Source organism: Gavia stellata, chromosome 4 (assembly GCF_030936135.1).
Source record: "Gavia stellata isolate bGavSte3 chromosome 4, bGavSte3.hap2, whole genome shotgun sequence".
Lineage (NCBI taxonomy): Eukaryota > Metazoa > Chordata > Aves > Gaviiformes > Gaviidae > Gavia > Gavia stellata.
In genome coordinates this window covers 63,825,547-63,847,060 of record NC_082597.1, presented here as the reverse complement: position 1 = coordinate 63,847,060, position 21,514 = coordinate 63,825,547, and the positions used below count along the sequence as shown (strand labels likewise).

Below are 21,514 nucleotides of genomic sequence, written 5' to 3'. Positions count from 1 at the left end.
GAAAAAACTCTGCATTCATAAGTAGCAGTTTACTTTTCAGACAGAGAAGAATTATATTAGAAATAAGAAACCCGTACAGGTAATTAGTCTAATATTCAGACTTGCTAACACTACGAGTCCATGTGAATATTCTCCTGACTAGTTAAAGTAGGGCCATCCAAAAATGTTACTTTTATATATTTATCCCATGCAGTCATGAGATTCTTAAAAACATTTGTTACCTACAAATTATAATCTCAGTGTTCATCATTTTTGCAGGCAATTACAGAAAAATATAAAGAAATACTGTGATTTCCCCCAACAGAATACTTCAGCTATAAAATTATTCAGACAGTATAAAAATAGCAAAAATATAGGGTATGCACTACTGTCTCCCTTTTCACATGGGATCAGCTTTTGTGATAGCATCTCTTGTGACCATATTGTCTTCTGAACATTCATATTCCATTCCTGCAGGGAGTTAATCACTGAAAGTGTGCACATCTGTGCATTAACCTTGTTAAGTGCAAGATTCACTTGGGCTAGATGGATATCTGAACTAGTTATTGAGGCTCTTGGCTAAACATCAACCTGCCTAGAGCACACAGACTAAGACAACTATACCCAGCCAGACAAGTTCCTCAAAAGTTAAACCTACTCCTTGTGGCAGGCAATGCTCGAGTTAAACTCCTCTTTATCTCCTCCCTAAACAATGCACTGTTCAACTGAACTCTTGTCTTTCATTCTTTTCTGCAGGACTGTAATACTAGTAAGTCACATCCCAAGAAAAAAAAAACAAACTAGCAGGGAAAAAAGGCGAAATGGTTCTCAGTCAGCTTACAGATCTGCACCACTGTATCTTTTCCAAGGTAGAGAGGGTGGGCAGTGCTATCATCTCCATCACCTTTGTCTTGGTTCAGCAGAGTATAAGGATGGAATTCTGTTTCCAGATCTGCTACTGACTTTCTGTTTCACCTCATTGTGCTTTGTATTCCTTCATACTCTCCTCTGTCTATCTAAATTATCATTAAGTAAATTATAGGAACATAAATAGTGCTGAGTCAACATCAGTCATTCTTTGTAAGTTGTACCCTCTCAAGCCAAAACAACAGGTCCCACTCTCAGCTGGAGCCTAGAGATGCCACGCTTTCTGAACTCAGTTGTTTTTCTTGTTTGTTGTTTTTTTTACAGATGCAGAACATGTACTAACATCACCACTATATTTCCTGGCATGCAACATACAGTCCTGAATGGCATTGTGATGAACTGAGTTCCATATTTCCTCAGAAAACAGCTAAAAACAATGTAACACACCATGCTATCATTTCACATTTCACCGTCTGCCTCAGGGAATAAATGATTTAAATCTCAAGCTGACATGGGCATGTCAGCATGTTAGGGAGATGACGGTAACATCTCTGTAGTTAGGCCTAAAGGGAGATCTGCTCTTAAGGGAGGATGAGGGGGAGGAGGGAAATCTCTTTTGAAAACATTTTGAAGTATTTGAATTTAGATGCTATTAAAAAAAGAAATATCTTTGTTCCAAATTTGATCAATGATTCATTATTGTCTTCAGGGGAAGCATTAAAATGTTGCCTTCTGAAAATTTTTCCTGCTTAATTTTCTGAATTACTCTAGATGAAATACAGTAACAGCCTCAAGTTTAAGTTTCTTTCTTATACTTACGTGCATGGGAATATAGATACCTTCCCCTCCCCTTAAGTATCATCTCTGTCTTAGACCACTTTTGAACTTTTCAAAAGAAACACAGAAACATTTGTCCTTCTGATTTATATTAATTTGTTTTAATTTATTTAAGCTACACCAAAACAAGTTAGCTAATTTTTCTTCCATTATTTTCCATTTTTGCCCACCTTCCACTGTACCACTGGTAGTCTACTACTTGCAAGGCTTATAGGGAGTTAGGAAGACAGGCTCAGCACCTGGAAGGTGGAAACTGAGCTGTACAAAACCCACATGGGGAAGATGAAGCAGGGATCTTAGGACAACTGGGGCCTTAGAGTAAGCACAGAAGGTTTAGCACAGGAGCAAGCTGTGTCACAGAGACCTGCAGCTCAGGAATAACCACCATTAGTTTCTTTCAAGGCTCATTCAACTCTGCCCTTGGTTGTTTTTTTTTCTCCCACTGTGCAATAGCACATAGGTAAAAGCACAGGGGATGCAGAGCTGGAGACAAAGGAGAGCAAAAATATGAGAGGGAGGGAGAGGAAGAAGAATTACTGGAAGTGGAGCACAGAGGAGCTCTGCAGTGAGGAACTGTTTGTGACTCATCATAGCACTCCTCTCCTCAGGACTCCATTTTTTTCCCCACCTATTACCTTCCCACTTACCCCTTTTTTTTTTTTAATGCACAGATCCTTCTTTACTGCATAGCTCTGTTACAGAGCCTATCCTACAAACACAATCCTTTCCAGCAAGACACGTTCACATAATTTGATTACTGGAAAAGGTTAGGAAATTACTGCTGAAGACTGACAGACACTTCTCTGCTGGCACAGCTGTAAATTATCACTCCTTTTCCTGACCAAAGCTGGTTTGCTATGAGAGCAACCAGTTAAACACAAATAAAACCACTCATGCATATTCCCTGAATTTTGGAGATACTGTGTATTTCTGGAAATTCCAACTTATCATATATGTATTGATCACTATTAATATTAATGAAACATACTGCTATTTGTCAATGATTTTCATTTGTTTTTAACCACCCGTTGCCTTAGTAGCTACAGATCACTACAAAGAGAACGCATCAGAAAACATACACTTGGTGTTTCCACTAAACAAGCAATGACTTGACTCCAGCCAACCTAGTAGTGTCTTAAATACCCCTCTTAACTGGGCATGTTGCCTTTAAGAGAAAAATGGACACTGAATTCTCACAGCCTTGTACTAATGAGTAGCAAGGCGTAACTCTGACGGCCCTCTAAAAAACGCAAGTCCCAGAGCCCTGGAACAGTTATTTCCACTGAAATTACCCTAAAAATGCAGTAATCGCCAGCCATTAATAAACTGTCATCTACTACAATTTGTTTTATCTCTGTGAACTGACCTCCCTCTGTGTCGAACAGTCTTTGAAGGCTTTGAGGAAGTCTTGGATTTGGGGCTGGGCACATCTCCATTTTCAGATGGGGTAGTATCCTTAATAGGTCCTGGTAAAGGAGCTGGCTCATGGATAATCAGGACATCATCTTTATTGTGCTGGCCCAGATGCTGCTTAGCAAAATCAAAGCCTTTCACACTGGGGGCTTGTAGCTGTGAGAGAAGAACAAAGACAAAAAACAGAAACCATGAGTGACAGTGAGTACAAAGGCTTTGGTCAAGATCTGCAAACAATGGCCACTAGGAGGATGGTCAGGCTGTGGTAGTCTCAGGAATGAACAGAAGAGCTGCAGGGAAAAGAAAAATAAAACCCCCACAATTCTGTCATCTTACTTCTGTATATGATACACAGTTTAAAACTCTGAATCAGCCAATCTAGTTAAAAAACAGCCTTCTGTTGCTGCTACATCTTTTTCCAGCTATTTCTTCAGATTTAATCATTGTGTGAGGAGCTTTTTGAGTATTTGTGGGTGCAAGGCCGTAGACACCTTTGTACTGACTGAAACGGTTACCACTGCCAGGTCATCTTTCCATTTCTTTCAGTCAAAATGAGTGAAGTGAGTTTAAATAATCTGAATAATGCCACTGTTGATCTTCCTTATTTTGAGCTCCCCAAACCTGCAGGAGTCTGGGAGTGCTTGTACAAACACCTAGTTCATCTGATGAAAGATAAACATTCTGCAGATCTGAGTTATACAGCAGCCTGGCAATGACTTTTCAGCCAGCATGGATACCTCCAGAAAAGAACTGAAAATCTAGCTCTTAGGAATTTCATACAGAATAGACAGAAAAACATATAAAAGGCTTTGGAGTTTAGAGAAATTAGATACTTATCCTAGAGATCTTATTACGGGATTATGGATTCAATGGGCATCTTGCTTGAGAAAGACACAGAACTGGGCCTTTCATTCTCGTAACTGTATTTATTCAAAAAGCTAATCTCACCTTGTCAATGATTTGATTCAGACTTAATTTAATCAAGCCTCCAAATTTCAAGGTCTCCTGCTGAAAGGAGAAAGCTCTTCCTGCTGAAACTTTTGGGCTTTGGAGTAATTAGAAATTCTGAAGAACTAATTAAGAGAAAGTTTTTCTTCAAGTCCTGCTCAATTTTATGTAGTTTGGAAGTTGAAAGTAGAAAGAAATGTTGACAACTCCAGTTTTCAAAGTGTATGCACACATACCCACTGCACAGCACACGTACAAAACCCTCTGTGTGTTCCTAGACCTGATTTCCTGCAAAGTGAAGCATGTGCTGGAGTGTGTTTATGGGTGCGTCAGGTTCCAGATGTTTAAATGAACCCCCTTTCATAAAGCTTGGCATGCCAACATAGCTAACTACAAACAGACTCGTGTGATACCATGCCAAAGATAAGCTTGCCTAAGGAATATTCTGAAACAATCTCTTCAAAATATTTTCTCAGTAAGCAAACATTTTCCAAATGGTTCTTAGAAAGGATGTTGTAGTAGAGCAAACTGCCTATTTAGACCAGTAGATGGCAATAAAAGCTCTCCTGTAAAATCCAACAGCTATTTGAATGGTTGAGGTTTCAGAGTTCAATTCTCAAGAAATGAGCAAGCTTATTATTTGAACAGATCTGGATGTCTTTCACTATACTCCATTTCTCTTGGGCTTTACAACAGTCCCTTCAATTCAGCATTATGGGTGATTCAATTATTGAATTTATGTAAATGACTGCAACCGCTGATGCAAAAAGGCACTGCTGAGCTAGACCAGGTGAAGGTGTAACTGTTTCTCCATTTTTTGAGTCACAGCCACCTAGTGAACCGTTCCTGAAACTTCCCCCCTTTCAGAGTTGAAACATTGTCTTCAGGATCTTGCTCGCTTAAAAAAAAAACCACCCCAAAACTCCATGCCTTTCCCCCCCCCCCAAATACTTTTCACTTCCACTATCAGAATTATCATGCCACCTTGCAGCACTTTGATTACTGAAACTCATCTTAGTTACCCCACCTCCACCTCTGATTTGTTTGACATTACATCTATTCTCTTCGAAGATACTCCTGTGTGTGACACTCTTCCTTTGAAGCCCTTCAGAGGTTTCCCTTCTTCTAACCCTTTCATAATCTACCCTCATGCCTATACAACCCTGTTGCTGATCCCTGATGATCCCTTCCTCTACTTCACTACATTCCCCTCCCTTGCCTCCAGCCCCCTTTGCTCCAAAGATGATGACAGTCTTCACCATGTGCTGGGCACAACTATTTCATAAAAAAATTTGGTGGTGCTCTACCCTTTCCTAAGCACCCTTGACTTGACCTGCACAGTTACTACTCCTTTTTGAATAGCGTGATGGGTGGGGTGGGCAAGGACAACTAAAGAGACAAACATTCTAGTAATACTAGAATTGCTAGTATGGTTTTATTAAGATTGCTGCATATCTGAAGCATGCATTTCAACATACCTTAAAGCTAACTCTAGCATACTGGGTTTGTAAACCCTGGGGTGAGTAAAGCAACATGCAGAAATAGAAATTTTAAATCTTTTAACTTTGAATAGTCTTATTCCTAGCTGCAGTCTAATATAACCTTTAATCTAAGCACAGTTATGGAAACAGATATATCTATGTGTACATGTACGTATACCACAGCATATGTATGCACAAATGTTTATCTGCAGACAGACCCCACAGAAGCTGAATTAAAACTGTTAGTATTGCAAAGATGAGCGCTCACACTATAAGAAACGGCACAGTTAAGATTGTCTGAACAATCACAAATGGATCTCTCATGCATAGGCATTGCAAAAGAGTCTTGAGTTACAAAATCGTAAATTGATTTCTTCCACAGGAACCCTCTTGCTCTCTCCCACCCTGCTGGATCCTTGTTGTAGGCAGGGCCCTCTGCTGTCAGTCAAAGTTGGGTAAAATATAACAATGTTATTTGTAGAACCAGGATACCCATCTCATTTCACGCAGAAGCTGGCAAACACGTAGTGAAAGAAGGAGGGGATGTAAGAAGAGAAAGGATGTATTTTTATGCACGTCTGCAGCTAGGGTGGCTGAGACTTTGCCAGTGGATTTCATGGACACTTCTGGCAACAGAGGAGCAGTAAGTCTCAGTTATCACCAGGCCTCAAGAAGCAGTCATCCCAGGCACCACAGAACCTGTGGCTCTATTTTCCTAAAATTTCAGCCAGGTAAACTCCTCATCTGGTCTTAGTCTTCCTTGCCAGGCAGAACCAGTCTTTCCAACTTGCCTTCTTGCCCCTCTCTCCCTCTGCCTGCCAGCTGCCAGTTCCAGTTTACACTATCCAAGAACCTAAGGCTCACTGCTCCTTATTCCTTTACCTGGCCTCATAACAACCTCTGTGTAGAGCAACAGAGAAAAAACCCTCTCAGCTTTTAAGGTAAAGCTCTACACAGCTTATATGCGCAGAACAGGTGTAATCCTATGAGAATTTAACTGGTAAACCTCTAATAAGTCTCTGTCAATCACATGCAAACATTTTCCCAAACGTTTAAAACTTAGTCAGAAATGGGCAATTCCCCGCAGAATCAGAAAAAACATTTCCCTCACACAAAACCACCTTCTCGTCCTTTTTCATTCCCCACCCTGCACCCCCAAAGGCTGAGAATATGCACTGGAGCTTCCCCAAAACGATTTAAAAAATTTGGACAAAGCACTCTATTTTCTCTTAAATTTGTTCTTTGAAAGAACAAACTCTTATCATCTTACAAAAAGATTGAGTACGAAGCAGATACTTGAATGGAAAACTTTGGCCTGAATGATTAAAATCTTGCAGAGCTCTGTACAGCCAAATAGTAACATTTCTAGGTATCTCCTGCTAAAAAAAGCTTAAGCTGGCACTACCAGCTCCAGCCAATATATGAACAGCATGAGAGACTGTATGCATGTGCATTTGCGCATATGAATGAAAAAACATGATAGAAAAATATAATGCGAAAATACATATATATGAAACATGATACCTCACTGAATATGAAAAGATGGTCCTCAATGAAAAAACTGATAAAATGACTTATTAAAAATAATACCCATTATTTGAGAAATAGAAATACTAATGTGATTACCACTGCAGAAACAACACTGACAGAAAGCCACTTTGTTTTCTTAAAAAAAATAAATAAATCTACACTTCTGATACCCCACCTGTTAGACCATGGCAACATTATGACTTTAACGGAGAACGGATACTCATCAAAATCTACATCTTCAGTGAAAAGTGTCTGAAGGACACTGGACCACAACTCTGCTTTCTGCAAGACTAGATGGTCAGATCACTGAGACTCACAGGAACGAATGAGTAGTGTTGTTCCAGACTGAAGAGATTTCCTACATTTTCTCATTAATTTCTGTGTGCCACCTGCTGCATTCTTCCTTTTCTTGATATCAAGTTATATAGTGTAACAGATCGGATGACCTCTGCTCATCTTAGGACAGGCAGTCAGAATAAATACCATGTGTGGATCTGTCATCTACTCCTCACAAATTGACCACCACCAAGGAAAAAATACAATCTCTTTTTAAAAGCACATTTGTGCTGATACTGCTACCAGTTCAGGTGCTGAAACTGAGCCTCTTTTTATCAGACTCAAGTGACTTTACCTAAGGCTGCACAAAACCAGTATTAACATTTAAACCAAGAAATCTTTGCTAAGTTGTTAGAGAAGGTTTTCATTTGTTTTATCTTCATATATTTGTGAAAGGGAAAAGATAAACTACTCTGAAGCTTAACACCAAAATGAACACGTCTAAACTACCACATTCATAAGGCATTATATTATTATACAAATGCAGAACTTGCTGAAATCTAAGGGGAAGATGATTTTATTAGCAAATGAAGAGAGTGCTTTAATTCTGTTACATACTGAATGAAAAAAAAAGTATTTGAAGCTAAATTTGTAGAAAAATCAAATCATTTCTGCAGAAGCCTACAAAGTCTGTGCACCTCGGTCAAGACTTATTCCATGAAAGCAGCTAATAATTTCAGTACTGTTCAAGTCACAGAAATATAACATGGTTGCCAATATAGTTTTGCTAGATGCAGAGACACACCAGGAATGTCAGCAATCTGTTTTCTTAAGAAAGCAAATACTGCACACACAGGTCAGTGAATAATTTCAGCAGAAAGCAGAAGAGAAGAAATACACTTACTCAGTATTCTTCCTGCAGTTCCTAAAAGCGGTATTTGAATTTGGACATAATATGAAGAATAACATATTAAGAAAATTTTCTATTGATTTTATACCACAGTCTTGCCTTGTTCCTTGGAGAGCTAGACGCACTGAGCAGAGGCTGTTAAAATACATTTCTAAGGAAACAAAAGAGCTAAGCATGATTTTAAAAATAATACTTTAGTGTAATCTATGAACATGACAGGAATCCCTGTAAAGAAGTCCCGCTGACTTATGATCTTACTAACATGCTAGGACATCTGGAATGCTACAAAAAATGACAGAATAAAAAAAACTTTACAGAAAAAAAATATTTTCAAGTCTACTAGTTTAAACACAGCAAGGCAATGAGAATCGGTGTTCTTAAAATTAATGTGGGTTGAAGATGTAAGTCAGTCTGACTTAGGATGGCTTAAAGCTATTAAACATTGGAAACTGCCTTCCACAATCTGAGATTCACACCACCAAACCCTTCTCTGTACTCCCAGGGCACCGCAGGGTAGTGTGAATTCACTGCAATACTCATGATGCACCAGTAAGGACAATTACTTGCAGCTGCTTGCTAGGGTCTTCTTAATTTCAACTCATTTTTTTCACCATGCTTCTACTACCCTATTCAAGATGTCAGCTACTTCTTCTTCCCGCAAGGATCATTCATCGATGTTGTTTGCAGTGACTGTTCCATGAGATATTTAAAACACCTATCAAACTACCAATAAATAAGAATTTAGAAGTACTGAGGCACGCTGACCTTTCTCAGTCTCATTTTCCTATTCAGCTCATTCTTCTAATATCATTCCTACCCCTTATGCATGTAAGTATACCCTCTGTATTTTTGTTTACATTGCTCTCCTTCAACATAAACCTCCTTGGGATTACAGCCAGGGACTGCCTGTGAAATATGCATACAAATTATACATGCAATTCAATAACAATAATGCATATCTGAGTTAAGACACAATAAACCTTTGATGAAAAAAAGCATATTATAAGATCACATAGAAGCAGAATTCCATCTCCATACCCTCCCTCAAAATACTGAAAAAAGACCCATTTATATTTCTTAAGGTGTTTTTGTGCCATACACAATTTCCCTATGAAATTGATATGATGCAATCAACTTGTGGCATAAACACAAACTCCCTCCCAGACTACTTTAAAAAATACTAAGCATCACTAAGAAATGTGCAGAGGAATCCTCCACTGCTGCCAATTTAGGAAATGTTTTTAAGCACCAAAACAAAAAAGGTCTCTAATTTGATTTAAATACCTTCACTTGATAACCGTGTATGTATGTAAAAAGACGTGTATGTGTAATGTCAGTTCACTATACTGCCTCTTAGGTGGGATGCCATCACCCTCCCATTACAGCTGTGTTACAGCCTGTACCCTCTATGACAAGCCCCATCTCAAAAAGAAGCAGGATTTTGAGATCCGAGGGCCAAAAAAGGGGTTGTATGTACAAAATGCTGCCCATCTTAGACCAAGTACCTCTTCATACAAATTACGCCTCACATTTGTCATCACAACAGCACTTCTGTCAACTATCACCATTACTGGGAATAGGTAGACCAGTTGAGCATGTCCTTGTGGAGAGGAAACATGCTTACAGTTGCATGGGTTTCTACCATCAAGTCGGGGAAAAGTAGCACATGGTATAGCCAGTGCTGGCATGGAAAACCAGAACAAGCTAGTGTACAGTCTCTGGTCCTCGTCCCTCCTCTGAAAAGTCAGAACTGTGGTTTACAGCTCACCACCATACAAATAGTAAGTAAAGTGGGAATCACACAAAAAATACCACCTTAGGAATTTTGATCCTGGAGTAAGATTAAAAACAAATAAGGAAACCCCCAAACTTACAAAACTTTATAAAGCCTGACATTCTCAAGACACCTGTTCTGAAATATTTTCTTAAGACATATTCTTCTCACGGATTTTCATCATCCCTCTTCTCCTTTGTGCATTTCTTCCTGCCACACTAATATTACCATGACAGCTCAGTAAATTTCACAAAATACAAGAGGGATCATGTTGAAAGCCTATAACTCTGAGTACATCTATGCCCACAGGCTGCTGGCATAACTGCTGTAACAGGCAGAATTTCGTGTCTGAATCACACACAGTTTTAGCCTTCCTTCTCAAACAGAAATGCCGCGGGGTAGATACTATCTTAATCAGCGTTTGGTAAGGTTCCTTTGCATGGTGGTTGCATGAAAGGGTCAGGAGTAAGTTAGAAAAAGATCACCAACTCTATAGGATGGACAGGTCACTGTTGTGTCTCAGGTTCCACCAGTCTATTGTCCATGACTTATGTCAAACAATTACTCCTCCGAGCATGTACACAACACCGACATCAACTGCAACCTCAAAGACAGGTAGCACAACACATTAAAAAAATCATAAATTAAGGAAACTCTTTTCTCAACTTGTGAAGCAAAAGAATGAATTAATAACACGGCTCTCACTGTCTGGACAGAGCACATACACAACACAGTCCAGAAACACTTCCTCTCCATAAATGATGAGAAAAGTGCTAAAAGACTTTTAAGGTAGAGCACAGGTCAGCAATTTTCATTTATTTTTGTGCTGGTATTTTGTTGGGCTCAGTGACTCAAACACTTTTTATATCTAAAAAGTGTTTAATGCACACAGAAAGGAAGTGCATTCATATATACTGCAGAAATAATCTGCTTGCTGAAATGATGCTACAAGTAAGTAGCAACATCAAAATATTAGGCAACAATGATTTGCTATTGGTCCATTTCCCTGTTTCCAGAATAGCTAAACTCTACAGTAAACTCTTTATCATCTTTTGTTAGAAAAGACAGAACTTATTTCGCCAGTATTTATCTAGTCTCAGTGGTCTATTATGTTTAGGATGGTATAAAGTTCATCCGTATTTTGAAAATAGAATCTTTCTCTTTTTGTTTAACTCCTTTTCAAAAGTAACCACTATATAAATGTCACTCTATAAATCCATGGGTCACCTACATTTTAAGTAGCATATGCAGTTCTAGCCCCCCCCTCTCAAAAAGGATGGAAATGAATTAGAAAATGTTCTAGTCTTTTCAAAGGCTAGCAATTGGTTCAAAGGCCAGTTCAAAAGAACGGATAAGATAATTAGGACTCCTGCCTGGAAAAAGAGATGATGGAGATGGGAATGAGAGAGATCTGTAAAGTCAGGACTGGCAAGTGCCTAGGAATGAGCTGTTCACTGTCCCCTCCAATACAAGGACAAGGGACATCACAGAAAACAAGGAGGTGGCAGAATAAAAGCAAGATGAAACAAGATTATATGGTTCTTCATATAACATGCTGTGGAAATCCCTGACAGCAGCTCAGATGGGTTTTGAAGGACCAGACAAGTTCATAGAAGAGAAATCTGTTGAGGGTTGCTAAATATCACCACTTCTAGAGAAAGTTCCTTAGGCACAAATAACTGGAGACTGAAGAGTTACTCAAGGCAAAGCATCACATGTACTTGCCCTGTTCTTCTCCCCTTCTATAGGCTTTTGCTTTTGGCACCTGGGCTTGCTGGCCTTTTGGTCTGACCTCAAGACAGCTACTCAAATGTTTGTAAAAAAGCAGATGGAGACATTTTACTTTTTAGATATACTGCTTTTACCAATAGATATAAGCGTGGTATTTTATTTCTACAATTTGTAAATAGTTAATCCTCATTACAGAAGAAGCGTTCCCACAGAAGAGCTCTTGCAGAGGAATTGTCATTAGAGAAATGTACTGTTGAGAAGTAATTAAGATGTTGAATACTGTGTTCCTTGTTAGAATCCAGCTATTGACTCTGAAGCAGCAGAACATGTATGCCAATTCCAAAAAGACAACATTTTGGATAGTTAGTTAAGGTTGCTATTAGAAATGAATGATATTTGTTATGTAAACAGTAGGCATAGACATGAATCTATTGCAGAAACTCATGTCAGTTTTTAAGCAGTTTTTATAAGATTCATGTCAGCTGCCTTTCTTAACATTAGCCTCTCTTGACTGGAGTTATTCTGCAATGAAGAGCTGTTGCCTCTATATTATACAGATGAACAAAAGAACTACAGGATGTCAAAACATCACAAGAGTTCTTTATACCAGGAGCAGAAGCCTAGTATTTAGCCTCCAGCAGGGCTCGCCTCTTTCATCCTGGGAACATCCAAGACGTAGTCTACAGCGTACACAATAATAAGCAAAACTCTCAATTCAGAGGTGTAAAGTTACACTTGACACATGAGATTCAGGTATCAGATGTCCCTGCTTGGGGGAAAAAATAAAAATCCACACAAGCGTCTCAGACATCTTGCAGAACACGACTCATTACCTGTAACCGTGAGTGACACATGGAGGTCTGGCTGGCTGTCAGAAGCAGCAGAGATTACAGCAGACATGCAAGGGCTGGGAACGGTCCCCAGGTGATTACACATTAGTTGAGGTTTGCTGGTACACAATGCAAACTGGCAGCCCTCCAGCTCTAACATTATCTCTGCTACTGCTCAAGGAGAAGGTGGGGTTACTGTATGCTTTGCCCTAGGCTTTGTGGGGACTGAGCCACCCCACCTCTCCCACACGTGAACACACAGGAGGTGCACTGAGCCCAAGAGATGTGTTCGGCCTTTAAGAACCATAGTGGCATGCAGAGAGGAGCAACTGCTGGCTGGAGAAGTAGGCTTTTTTCCCCTAGGGTTTTAAGATGTAGCCTTGGAAAAACTAGGAGCTGAGTAAGCAACTCAGTCCAAGTTAGCACTGCAAAGGAAATGACTTCAGCATGCCCAGCATTTACATGAGAACATCCAAGACCTTCTAAATAAACCAACAATGAGTTTGTCTATAGGTGTGAGATTCTTGTCATTGGGGCAGGGAACCTTTCCATTAATAACTGTTTAGACCTGAAACTACCTCTGAAAAGTTCTAGCAAAGGATTTGACTTTTTTTCCTCCAAACGTTAGTACACAGCAGGGAAAGTGAAATCCCTAGTGAACCAGGTTCCATTTTAATTTTTGGATGTCCAAAGAATAACATTTCCAACTCTGTTTGCATTACAGATAATATACAGAATTTTTTTTTTGTCCTCTGGAGAAAAGGAAAGGGGTTGACAGTGTTTTCACACAAAAACGTCAGTAGCCCAGTACAGAGCAGAATGATGGCTTAGACATTAAAGACATTTATCCATTTTTTCATGAAGAAGAAAAATAACTCATGGCAAAAATTCAATTGCCCACAAAACACACAGCTTCTTTGCAAGAAAAAAAGCTCAGGTTGGGACAACATTGTGGTAGATATAGGCAATGGCAAGAGAGAGAAACCTGTAATTTAAAAATGTCACTTATGCATCTTTTTACTTCCAAAGGCAAAGACTTCTTTATCCAGTGCAACAACCCAGATCACATTAAGGTGAATTTCCAGTACGATGCTATGGCTTACAGAACAAGTCATGAATACTTGATAGGCCCTTTAAATATCTTAGTTCCATCTCTTGAAAAGAATTATCCTTGCACAGACCAATGAATCTTGCATAGAAATTCACTGCTCTGACCTGCTTCCTTAGCTCCCAGTTTAAAAAGGGTCCAAACAGCTTTGATCAAGCATGTTTTCCCATCTAATCTCCAGAATGAAAACGGTAACCTAATATTTTTCAGGTATTGTTAATCCTGCTTTGAGGCAGAGGGATGGATTAGCTAATCAGAGCCTCTTCAAGGCCATTTTTTTTATTAATCTTTTAACCTGTTTTTGTTAGCATCAGTTCCCACAAAAGTTTTCTTTCCTACATTTTTATGTTCATATTCACTGAAGTAGCAGACTTCTGAGACTATCCAGAAGTAAAACATCCTTTATTATTGTTTCAGTTCAGGCGCTCTCTATATCCTTTGCAGAAGATATCATTATGAGCCTTTTTAAGAAGGACGCTTACACCATCCTGTCTGCAAGACACTGATCCTGGGATGAAAGTAGGCCAGATGGAGAGAACAGAAACTGGTACAGTGGCATGATACACCCAATCTGCAGAACAGGCCTTTGCTGAATACAGTCTACCCTGCCCATGTCATCACCTTAGAAGAAACATTATCTTTGCTATTATGTGTATTATCTTTGAGAGTGATCTGGCCTTGAGGGTGGGGACAATTGTTTAATATATTTATCAATGATCTGGATGAGGGGATTGAGTGCTCCCTCAGCAAGTTTGCAGATGACACCAAGTTGGGTGGGAGTGTTGATCTGCTCGAGGGTCGGAAGGCTCTGCAGAGGGATCTGGACAGGCTGGATCGATGGGCCCAGGCCAATTGTGTGAGGTTCAACAAGGCCAAGTGCTGGGTCCTGCACTTGGGTCACAACAACCCCATGCAACGCTATAGGCTGGAAAGATGCCCCACAGAAAAGGACCTGGGGGTGTTGATTGACAGCCAGCTGAATATGAGCCAGCAGTGTGCCCAGGTGGCCAAGAAGGCCAACGGCATCCTGGCCTGTATCAGAAATAGTGTGGCCAGCAGGAGTAGGGAGGTGATCGTGCCCCTGTACTCGGCGCTGGTGAGGCCGCTGTGTTCAGTGTTGGGCCCCTCACTACAAAGAAGACATTGAGGTGCTGGAGCGTGTCCAGAGAAGGGCAACAAAGTTGGTGAGGGGTCTGGAGCACAAGTCTTATGAGGAGCGGCTGAGGGAACTGGGGTTGTTCAGTCTGCAGAAGAGGAGGCTGAGGGGAGACCTTACCGCTCTCTACAATTACCTGAAAGGGGGTTGCAGAGAGGTGGGTATTGGTCTCTTCTCCCAAGTGACTAGCGAGAGGACTAGAGGAAATGGCCTCAAGTTGTGCCAGGGGAGGTTCAGGCTGGATATTAGGAAAAATGTCTTTACTGAGAGAGTGGTGAAACACTGGAACAGGCTGCCCAGGGAGGTGGTGCAGTCAACATCACTGCAGGTGTTCAAGGAACATGTGGACAAGGCCTTGTGGGACGTGGTTTAGTGGGCATGGTGATGTTGGGTTGATGGTTGGACTTGGTGGTCTTACAGGTCTTTTCCAACCTTAGTGATTCTGTGATAAACAGCAAATCTGGACTCAAGCCCAGCTTCAGGGCTGCTATGGCACATAAACATAGATACAATCTTGGGTACTTCTATGGGTTTGTCACCGCAGTATCTGAATATTTTTCAACACAGCTATGCCTGCTGAAGTGGGAAATACGCTATTATTGACAGTCACAAGTGAGGGACTGTGACCCAAACATTCTAAAGGGGTGTCCACAGAGCAGATAAGGGACCAAAGCAGGCTTGCTGTGCTGGCATGATATGCTTGCCAGTATGATTGAATTGTTGTGTAACGCAACTACCTGGTGATCTTTACCTCAGGGAGGTGTACCCAGGTAGCCATACTCTCGGGGCACACCCAAAAGACATGTAGGGTCTTAGTATCAACAGATAATAGTACTGGTCTGCTTCACCAGAAAATAGACTGTGAGCGTATGCAGCTTATGACTTACTTTTAATGGTGGTCATAGGAACACAGAAATCGTATCTACTTTGTAAGAGTAAAAATTTACATAGAGAAGATTAAAATTAAAGATTAAATGATTATACACTCAGACAACATAAAAATATTTCAGGAAAATTCTGGTTTTAAACTCCTTCTTTAAGTGATTAAGTGAAAGGAGGGAAAAAAGAAAAGATGGTACTAGAATGACACATGGTTCTATAGAATCCAGGAAAATCTGTAGTGTCTTTAAAGCACCTCTCTGAAGAGAAGAATGCAAATTTGTGAGAGGGACTCTAAACTGAGAATTAAAAGCTCCTACAAAACTTATGTCTTATGTAATCTGCATTATCATGCGTTACAGAAGTCCTCTGTCTTGATGTTTCAAGGAACCAGCCTTTTAGTGGCAAAGTCCTTCCTCAGCAGCATGAAGCAAACAGGCTTTCCCCTCACCCCACTCCCAACCTTGTTTTATGTCACAGGTGACATAATTTGCTATCAGCTGCTACTGTGAATTCTAGGATTATTATGCTGCCCACTGATCTGCTATGTTAAAATAGTTAATTAAACACACCGAAAAAAAAGACTGGTGATGCCTCTGGAGATCCACCAGTGCAGTATAATATCCTATTTTATCTGAACGAGAAAAGGGTGTCTCAGTTTCTGATCTTCCAACCAACACACATTTTCAAGTGCGAAACACATTGTAGACTTAGTACATGGTTGAAAAGAATTGTCTTCTATTTCCAGTATGGATATGCCATGCATATATTAATGAAATACTTTGATATTTATACATTCCATTTCTATATTTACATTAAAAGAATTTTTTTTTAAAGATTAATGGAAGTGAGAAGAGCTAGCACTATAAATGCATCTTTATGCTTTTTACCAATGAAATATTGATTCCAAGAGAAAAACACAAATCTTTAACCTAAATATCCTTCCATCTACAGATGCAGTGCAGGCCTTCACTTTCCTTTGATACCTAAGTCAAGCTCAGTAAAGAGGGAATGGAAGTAACTGTGGGTGGGGTGAGGAAGGGGCAGCCTGAGACTATTTTAAAATACAGTTTATTTACAGACCTAGATAGCTGACCACATGATTTCATTCCTTTGATATTTTCTTTGCATTTACTGTAATAAGAAGTATAAAAACCAGAAATAATTTTAAAGGGCAAGACCAGACCAAACGTCCCTAATCATTTGTGTGCTGTTGTGACTGTCTGGGGGTCTTCAGTGCTTGTTAAGTATGCCCTATCTTGACCTGGAATTCCAACCCACTGTTTGAAGACATGAAGAAAGCCCAAAGACAGCCTGCTAATAAGGAAACCAGAGTACTAGTTTTGTTCTGGATCTTGGGCAACGGAGGAAAATGGTTTTCAAAGTAGATTCTGCCAGTTGTATAATGTGCTAAGTGATAAAAATTTAAGACACTTTATTGCTTTACCTCATTTGGCATTAACATATGAACCATCCACTGGCACATGGATTGGATGTCGTTACTGCTTATTCCTAGTTTGTTTACAGTGACCTCCCTAAAGAAGGCAAAGTGACAGGCTCCCTAGGCAAACTGAAATGAGCCTTGCATACAAACAAGTTCAAGGCTTCTGACTCATGAATGATTAAAATGAAGAATACTGTGGAAGCAGTGGAGAAAAACAACTGAGCCATTTTCCCAAAAGAAAGTAAAACTATGAAAGATGTTTCTGGCCTTACAGCCAACCCAACCCAACTGCTTCCTTACAAAAAGCTTGCGACAGCAGAAAGGTACCAAAAACATATGTGATGAAATAGTGTGCCAAGGGTAACAATCCCCTCTCGCTTTTTTTCTGTGACCCTTCTCAAATTAGCTGAACTACTGTGGGGAACTTCTTCAATCAAAATCTGTGTTACATATTATCACAGCACAGGTGAAACAAGGTACTGGTGGGTGAAGTTCAAAGGGTACCACTTGTTGCTGACCTCAATTCTGACACTCAATCTGCAGTGGCAAGACAAGTGGAAGTTACTATTGATTTGTTCTGACTGCTTTGGAAGTGCAACTGCTTTCTGCTTCTCTAATCTTTCACATCATTAATTATCTTGAAAGAGAGCATGGTATACAGACAAGACTTGTTATGGTGAAAACTGTATGACTGAACATGGGGTGACAGTACAAGAACATGACTACAGTACCAGAGGATTAGTACAGGCAGATTATTGTGCCTTTAATCATGCCTCTGAAGGTACAGTCAGTAATAAGCACCTCTGACACACAGACCAGTTCTCTTCAGTTGTAAAAATGAAAAGTAGGATTTGTAACCCTTTAGTCACTTTTTCACTCTGAATACATGTTTTGTGAAAATCCTGGACCACATATTTTTTAATTTACAGACTTGGGCAGGAAAAAAGACAGACTACTGAATTTCTTACCATCCTAACCCAGTCCTCCAACACTCCAGCCAACACAGGTTCATGCAGATCCACTAATTAAAGTTCTAGTCCTGCAACAGGCTCTCACAACATTGACACAAGAGCCCCAGCAGAATGTGGAGCAGCAAGGATAGGCTCTAGCAAATTCTAGTTCCAGCATGAGGTATAACGGATGGTGCGGTTTAGCTGTCAAATTAGTTTAGCAGAAGCTCTCCACAGAAAAATTCAGCCCTCTGCAGAAAACAAGGTCAGTGATTCAACATTCAGTATATTTCCTCTTATTCAGTCCTACCCAAAGCCTTGAAATGAAGTGATAAAGAAAGGTTCCTTTCAGCCTCAGTGCACACACTTCAGAAGGATGTATCTATTTAATGCCATATCATATACCTAGGAGAACAAATAAAACACTATGGGATTCTTGACTTCAACTATCATTTGACTTTTTTCTCTTTTTTTTTTTTTTTTAATACCAGAAGGCTCTGAAATTGTGTTTCCATATGCTGTTTAAGGATGCTAGGTGTTCCCTGGACTCTCACATTCATTTATGCTCAGAATAGTCAAGCTCCTCTCACCACAGCTTTCTCTTTTACCTTCTGTCGCTGCTGAATGTTGCTCATTGTGTCTGGCTGAAACTCCAGTTTGTCTGTTCGACAAAGTTTCCAGTATAAAATAATAACGATCAGGAGCACCACAGCAACTGGGACTGCCACACCAACAATAATCCATAGATTGCTATTCTGTGACTCTGAGGTGGACTCCTTCAGCTTCTCCACAGCTGTGAAGTTAAAAGGAAGACAGCAATTTTATGTGGTTATATATTTTTAAATGAGGACACTTTAAGGTTACGTATTTTTATGTTCTTGTAAATGGTAGTTAAGGAATTTATCAGAAATCAGCCGCACATCACAGGAAATGTCATACCACATTTAAGTTAACATATGTCATGCTCAGGAAGCACGGGGCAGGTGATGAATTGTCCTGGCCTACCTTCTGAAGACCTGTGCTTAAATTACTAATGAAAATACACTTCTGACACATCATTCTGTAACCCAAAACTGAGCTGACATAGTGAAATGGGTCCAGAAAAATGACTTACCACTAACAAAGGTGAGGACTTTCCAAACTTATTGCCTGTAACCTGCTTTAAGCACTATGATCAGGTGCCTCTTCTCTTCAGTTATACATTATATATTTTGTCACCTTCCCCATCAATAATCACAGTAAATTTGAAATCAGTAGCACCCTCCTCCCCAAGGTGTATAGTTCCCCATTTCTTATTACTTTTTCTCCTTTCTCTGTTTCATTGTCAGTGTGTGAGATCCTTTAGCCCCAAACAGAAGAAAAAGCTACTGGAAAGTGTAATCAAACCATTAATGCCTGTAAAAAGTGAACTGAAAGAATCGACAAAACTTTCATTTCCTCTATTTTGCATAGAGGTTATATGTGGGACTAAAAACCACTGCAGTAATACATTTCTAGTCAAACTGATGCACTTTCTTAAAATGATGTTTTCACGTTAAAAACAGTATCTCTATGCAATCTTATTTTTATAATTTTTATTAATAGCCATTCTAATGGTGAACCTAGAGATTAAAGGAAAATATTATAATTCTTATTTTTTATACATCTGACAGCTCATTTATGACGTTACATTTTCTGTTATAAAAATAACCTTTTTTGTCTAGTTTCTTCCAATAAGAAGAAACATTTAAAAAATTATGATTCTATGCCTCTTAAAAGAACTTTTTAATGACATGTCAAAGTTTCAACATGCAGAATAAGCTATAAACACTTCAAGAAGTTTGTTCAATACTTACCATTTTTTGTAAAGGGAATTTATACTTGCAACTTTTTTGCATTTCAGTCCATTAACAGACATTAAGTAGATGTACATGAGCTACTGACCTATCTTTAAAACCATTTTAATGAGGGACAACATTTAGAAATGCATCCAGATGGTCCCATTATTACTGGTTTTTTTCTTTTCTTTCTGCAGAGAATTTTTTAAATCATACACATGCTAGTTCTATTGGCAAAATACCCTGTGGTACAATATAATTCATGCCTTCATATTGCACAGAAAACAGAAAAGGTAATCAAGCATTCATATCAATGAGGTATTTTGTAGATCATATACATGCCTGTTACTGTTTTAAAGTATTTTCAAGTTTCTTTCCTAATCATAACACAGAATTTTGAGTAGGTCTTCTGTCTCGCTCCTTACTGCAAATTATTTATATACCGAGCTTCCTAAATAAAGTCATTATATGACTTTATATGACCTGTCATGTTTATTCTGATGCGTATCTAGTAAAAGATCACATTACTTTTATATTATCTTTATTAAAAGGTTACATTACTTATAGATTACTGATGGAAAAAGAACTAAAAATAAGGTCAATCATACTCAATGAAGGAAATAAACTGTTTCTTTTTGCTTATATCCTCCAAAATGCCCCAATTAGCATTAGCCTACATGTTTCACTCACAGAAACGATAATTCAGACAAACAAAAAATAATGATTTGTGTTAAACTTCACTGCCATGACTCAGCTAAAGGAAACACCCATTTCACTCTGACACCCTCCCATCCCACAATCATGAGTTTTGTGCAAGCTCCTGGGCAAGATAAGCTGTAAAGAAACATTGGACTAGCAGAAAGAGATGAAAATGGCAAGAATGTATATCTAGTTAGCACAGTATTTTTCTAGCAGGAGCACTAAAGTGAAGGCAGTGAGGCTTGCACTTAAGGACCTTGTTGCAATTCCAAGCTCAGCAGAGTCTTCAAGAAGCAAAGCCACAGCACATAGCGCATTTCAAGACTGCTAAAATTTATTTCCTCAGGAGTGTCAAAATTGCAGCACCCCAAGAACAAAACACTGCAACAGTGGGCACTGTGCAGTGCCATAGCCTCCAAAGCTAATGTCACCCTTATTGTTTCTTTTTGCTGGCATCAGTGTGGATTCAATAGGGCTTACGCTGTGCAACGGTGCCTTCAATGCGGTATCCAAGGATGATTGCAGCTCGCTGGATATCAACTCTGTTCATCAGGTCTGAGCACTTCAGAGCACTGAGTCTCTCTCCGTCTTGGTCCTCCACAAAATAGATCAGCTCCACAGGGTTATCAACACCAACTAACCGTGACACGTTCACAATCTGAGAAGAAATTGGAAAGCTTTTACATTTTAAGTTGTATTTATTTGGGGCTCCCATACATTTGGTCTTTCAGTCCTTACCCTCTCTCCGCCCTTCCCTTCACAGGGCCTGGACCTTAAGGACACTTATCTAAGAAGAAACATTTGGAACAGCTTTGCCAAGATGGCATCAGTATCTGTCTTGTCACTGTGTGCAACCCGTAGTGCATAAAAAAGATTCCACCTTGT

The 21,514-nt window shown here is 39.5% G+C and overlaps 1 protein-coding gene across 1 annotated transcript in view; it reads right to left on the bottom strand.

Moving 5' to 3' along the window:
- KIAA1549 (KIAA1549 ortholog) overlaps positions 1-21,514 on the bottom strand; it is a 147,283-nt gene that overhangs the window by 23,579 nt on the left and 102,190 nt on the right. The window contains exons 9-11 of the mRNA XM_059816902.1: positions 21,110-21,287; positions 18,722-18,906; positions 3,050-3,252 (exon numbers count right to left, since the gene is read on the bottom strand). Of these exons, the coding sequence (XP_059672885.1) occupies positions 3,050-3,252; positions 18,722-18,906; positions 21,110-21,287 (566 nt within the window). The remainder of the gene's footprint in view (positions 1-3,049; positions 3,253-18,721; positions 18,907-21,109; positions 21,288-21,514) is intronic.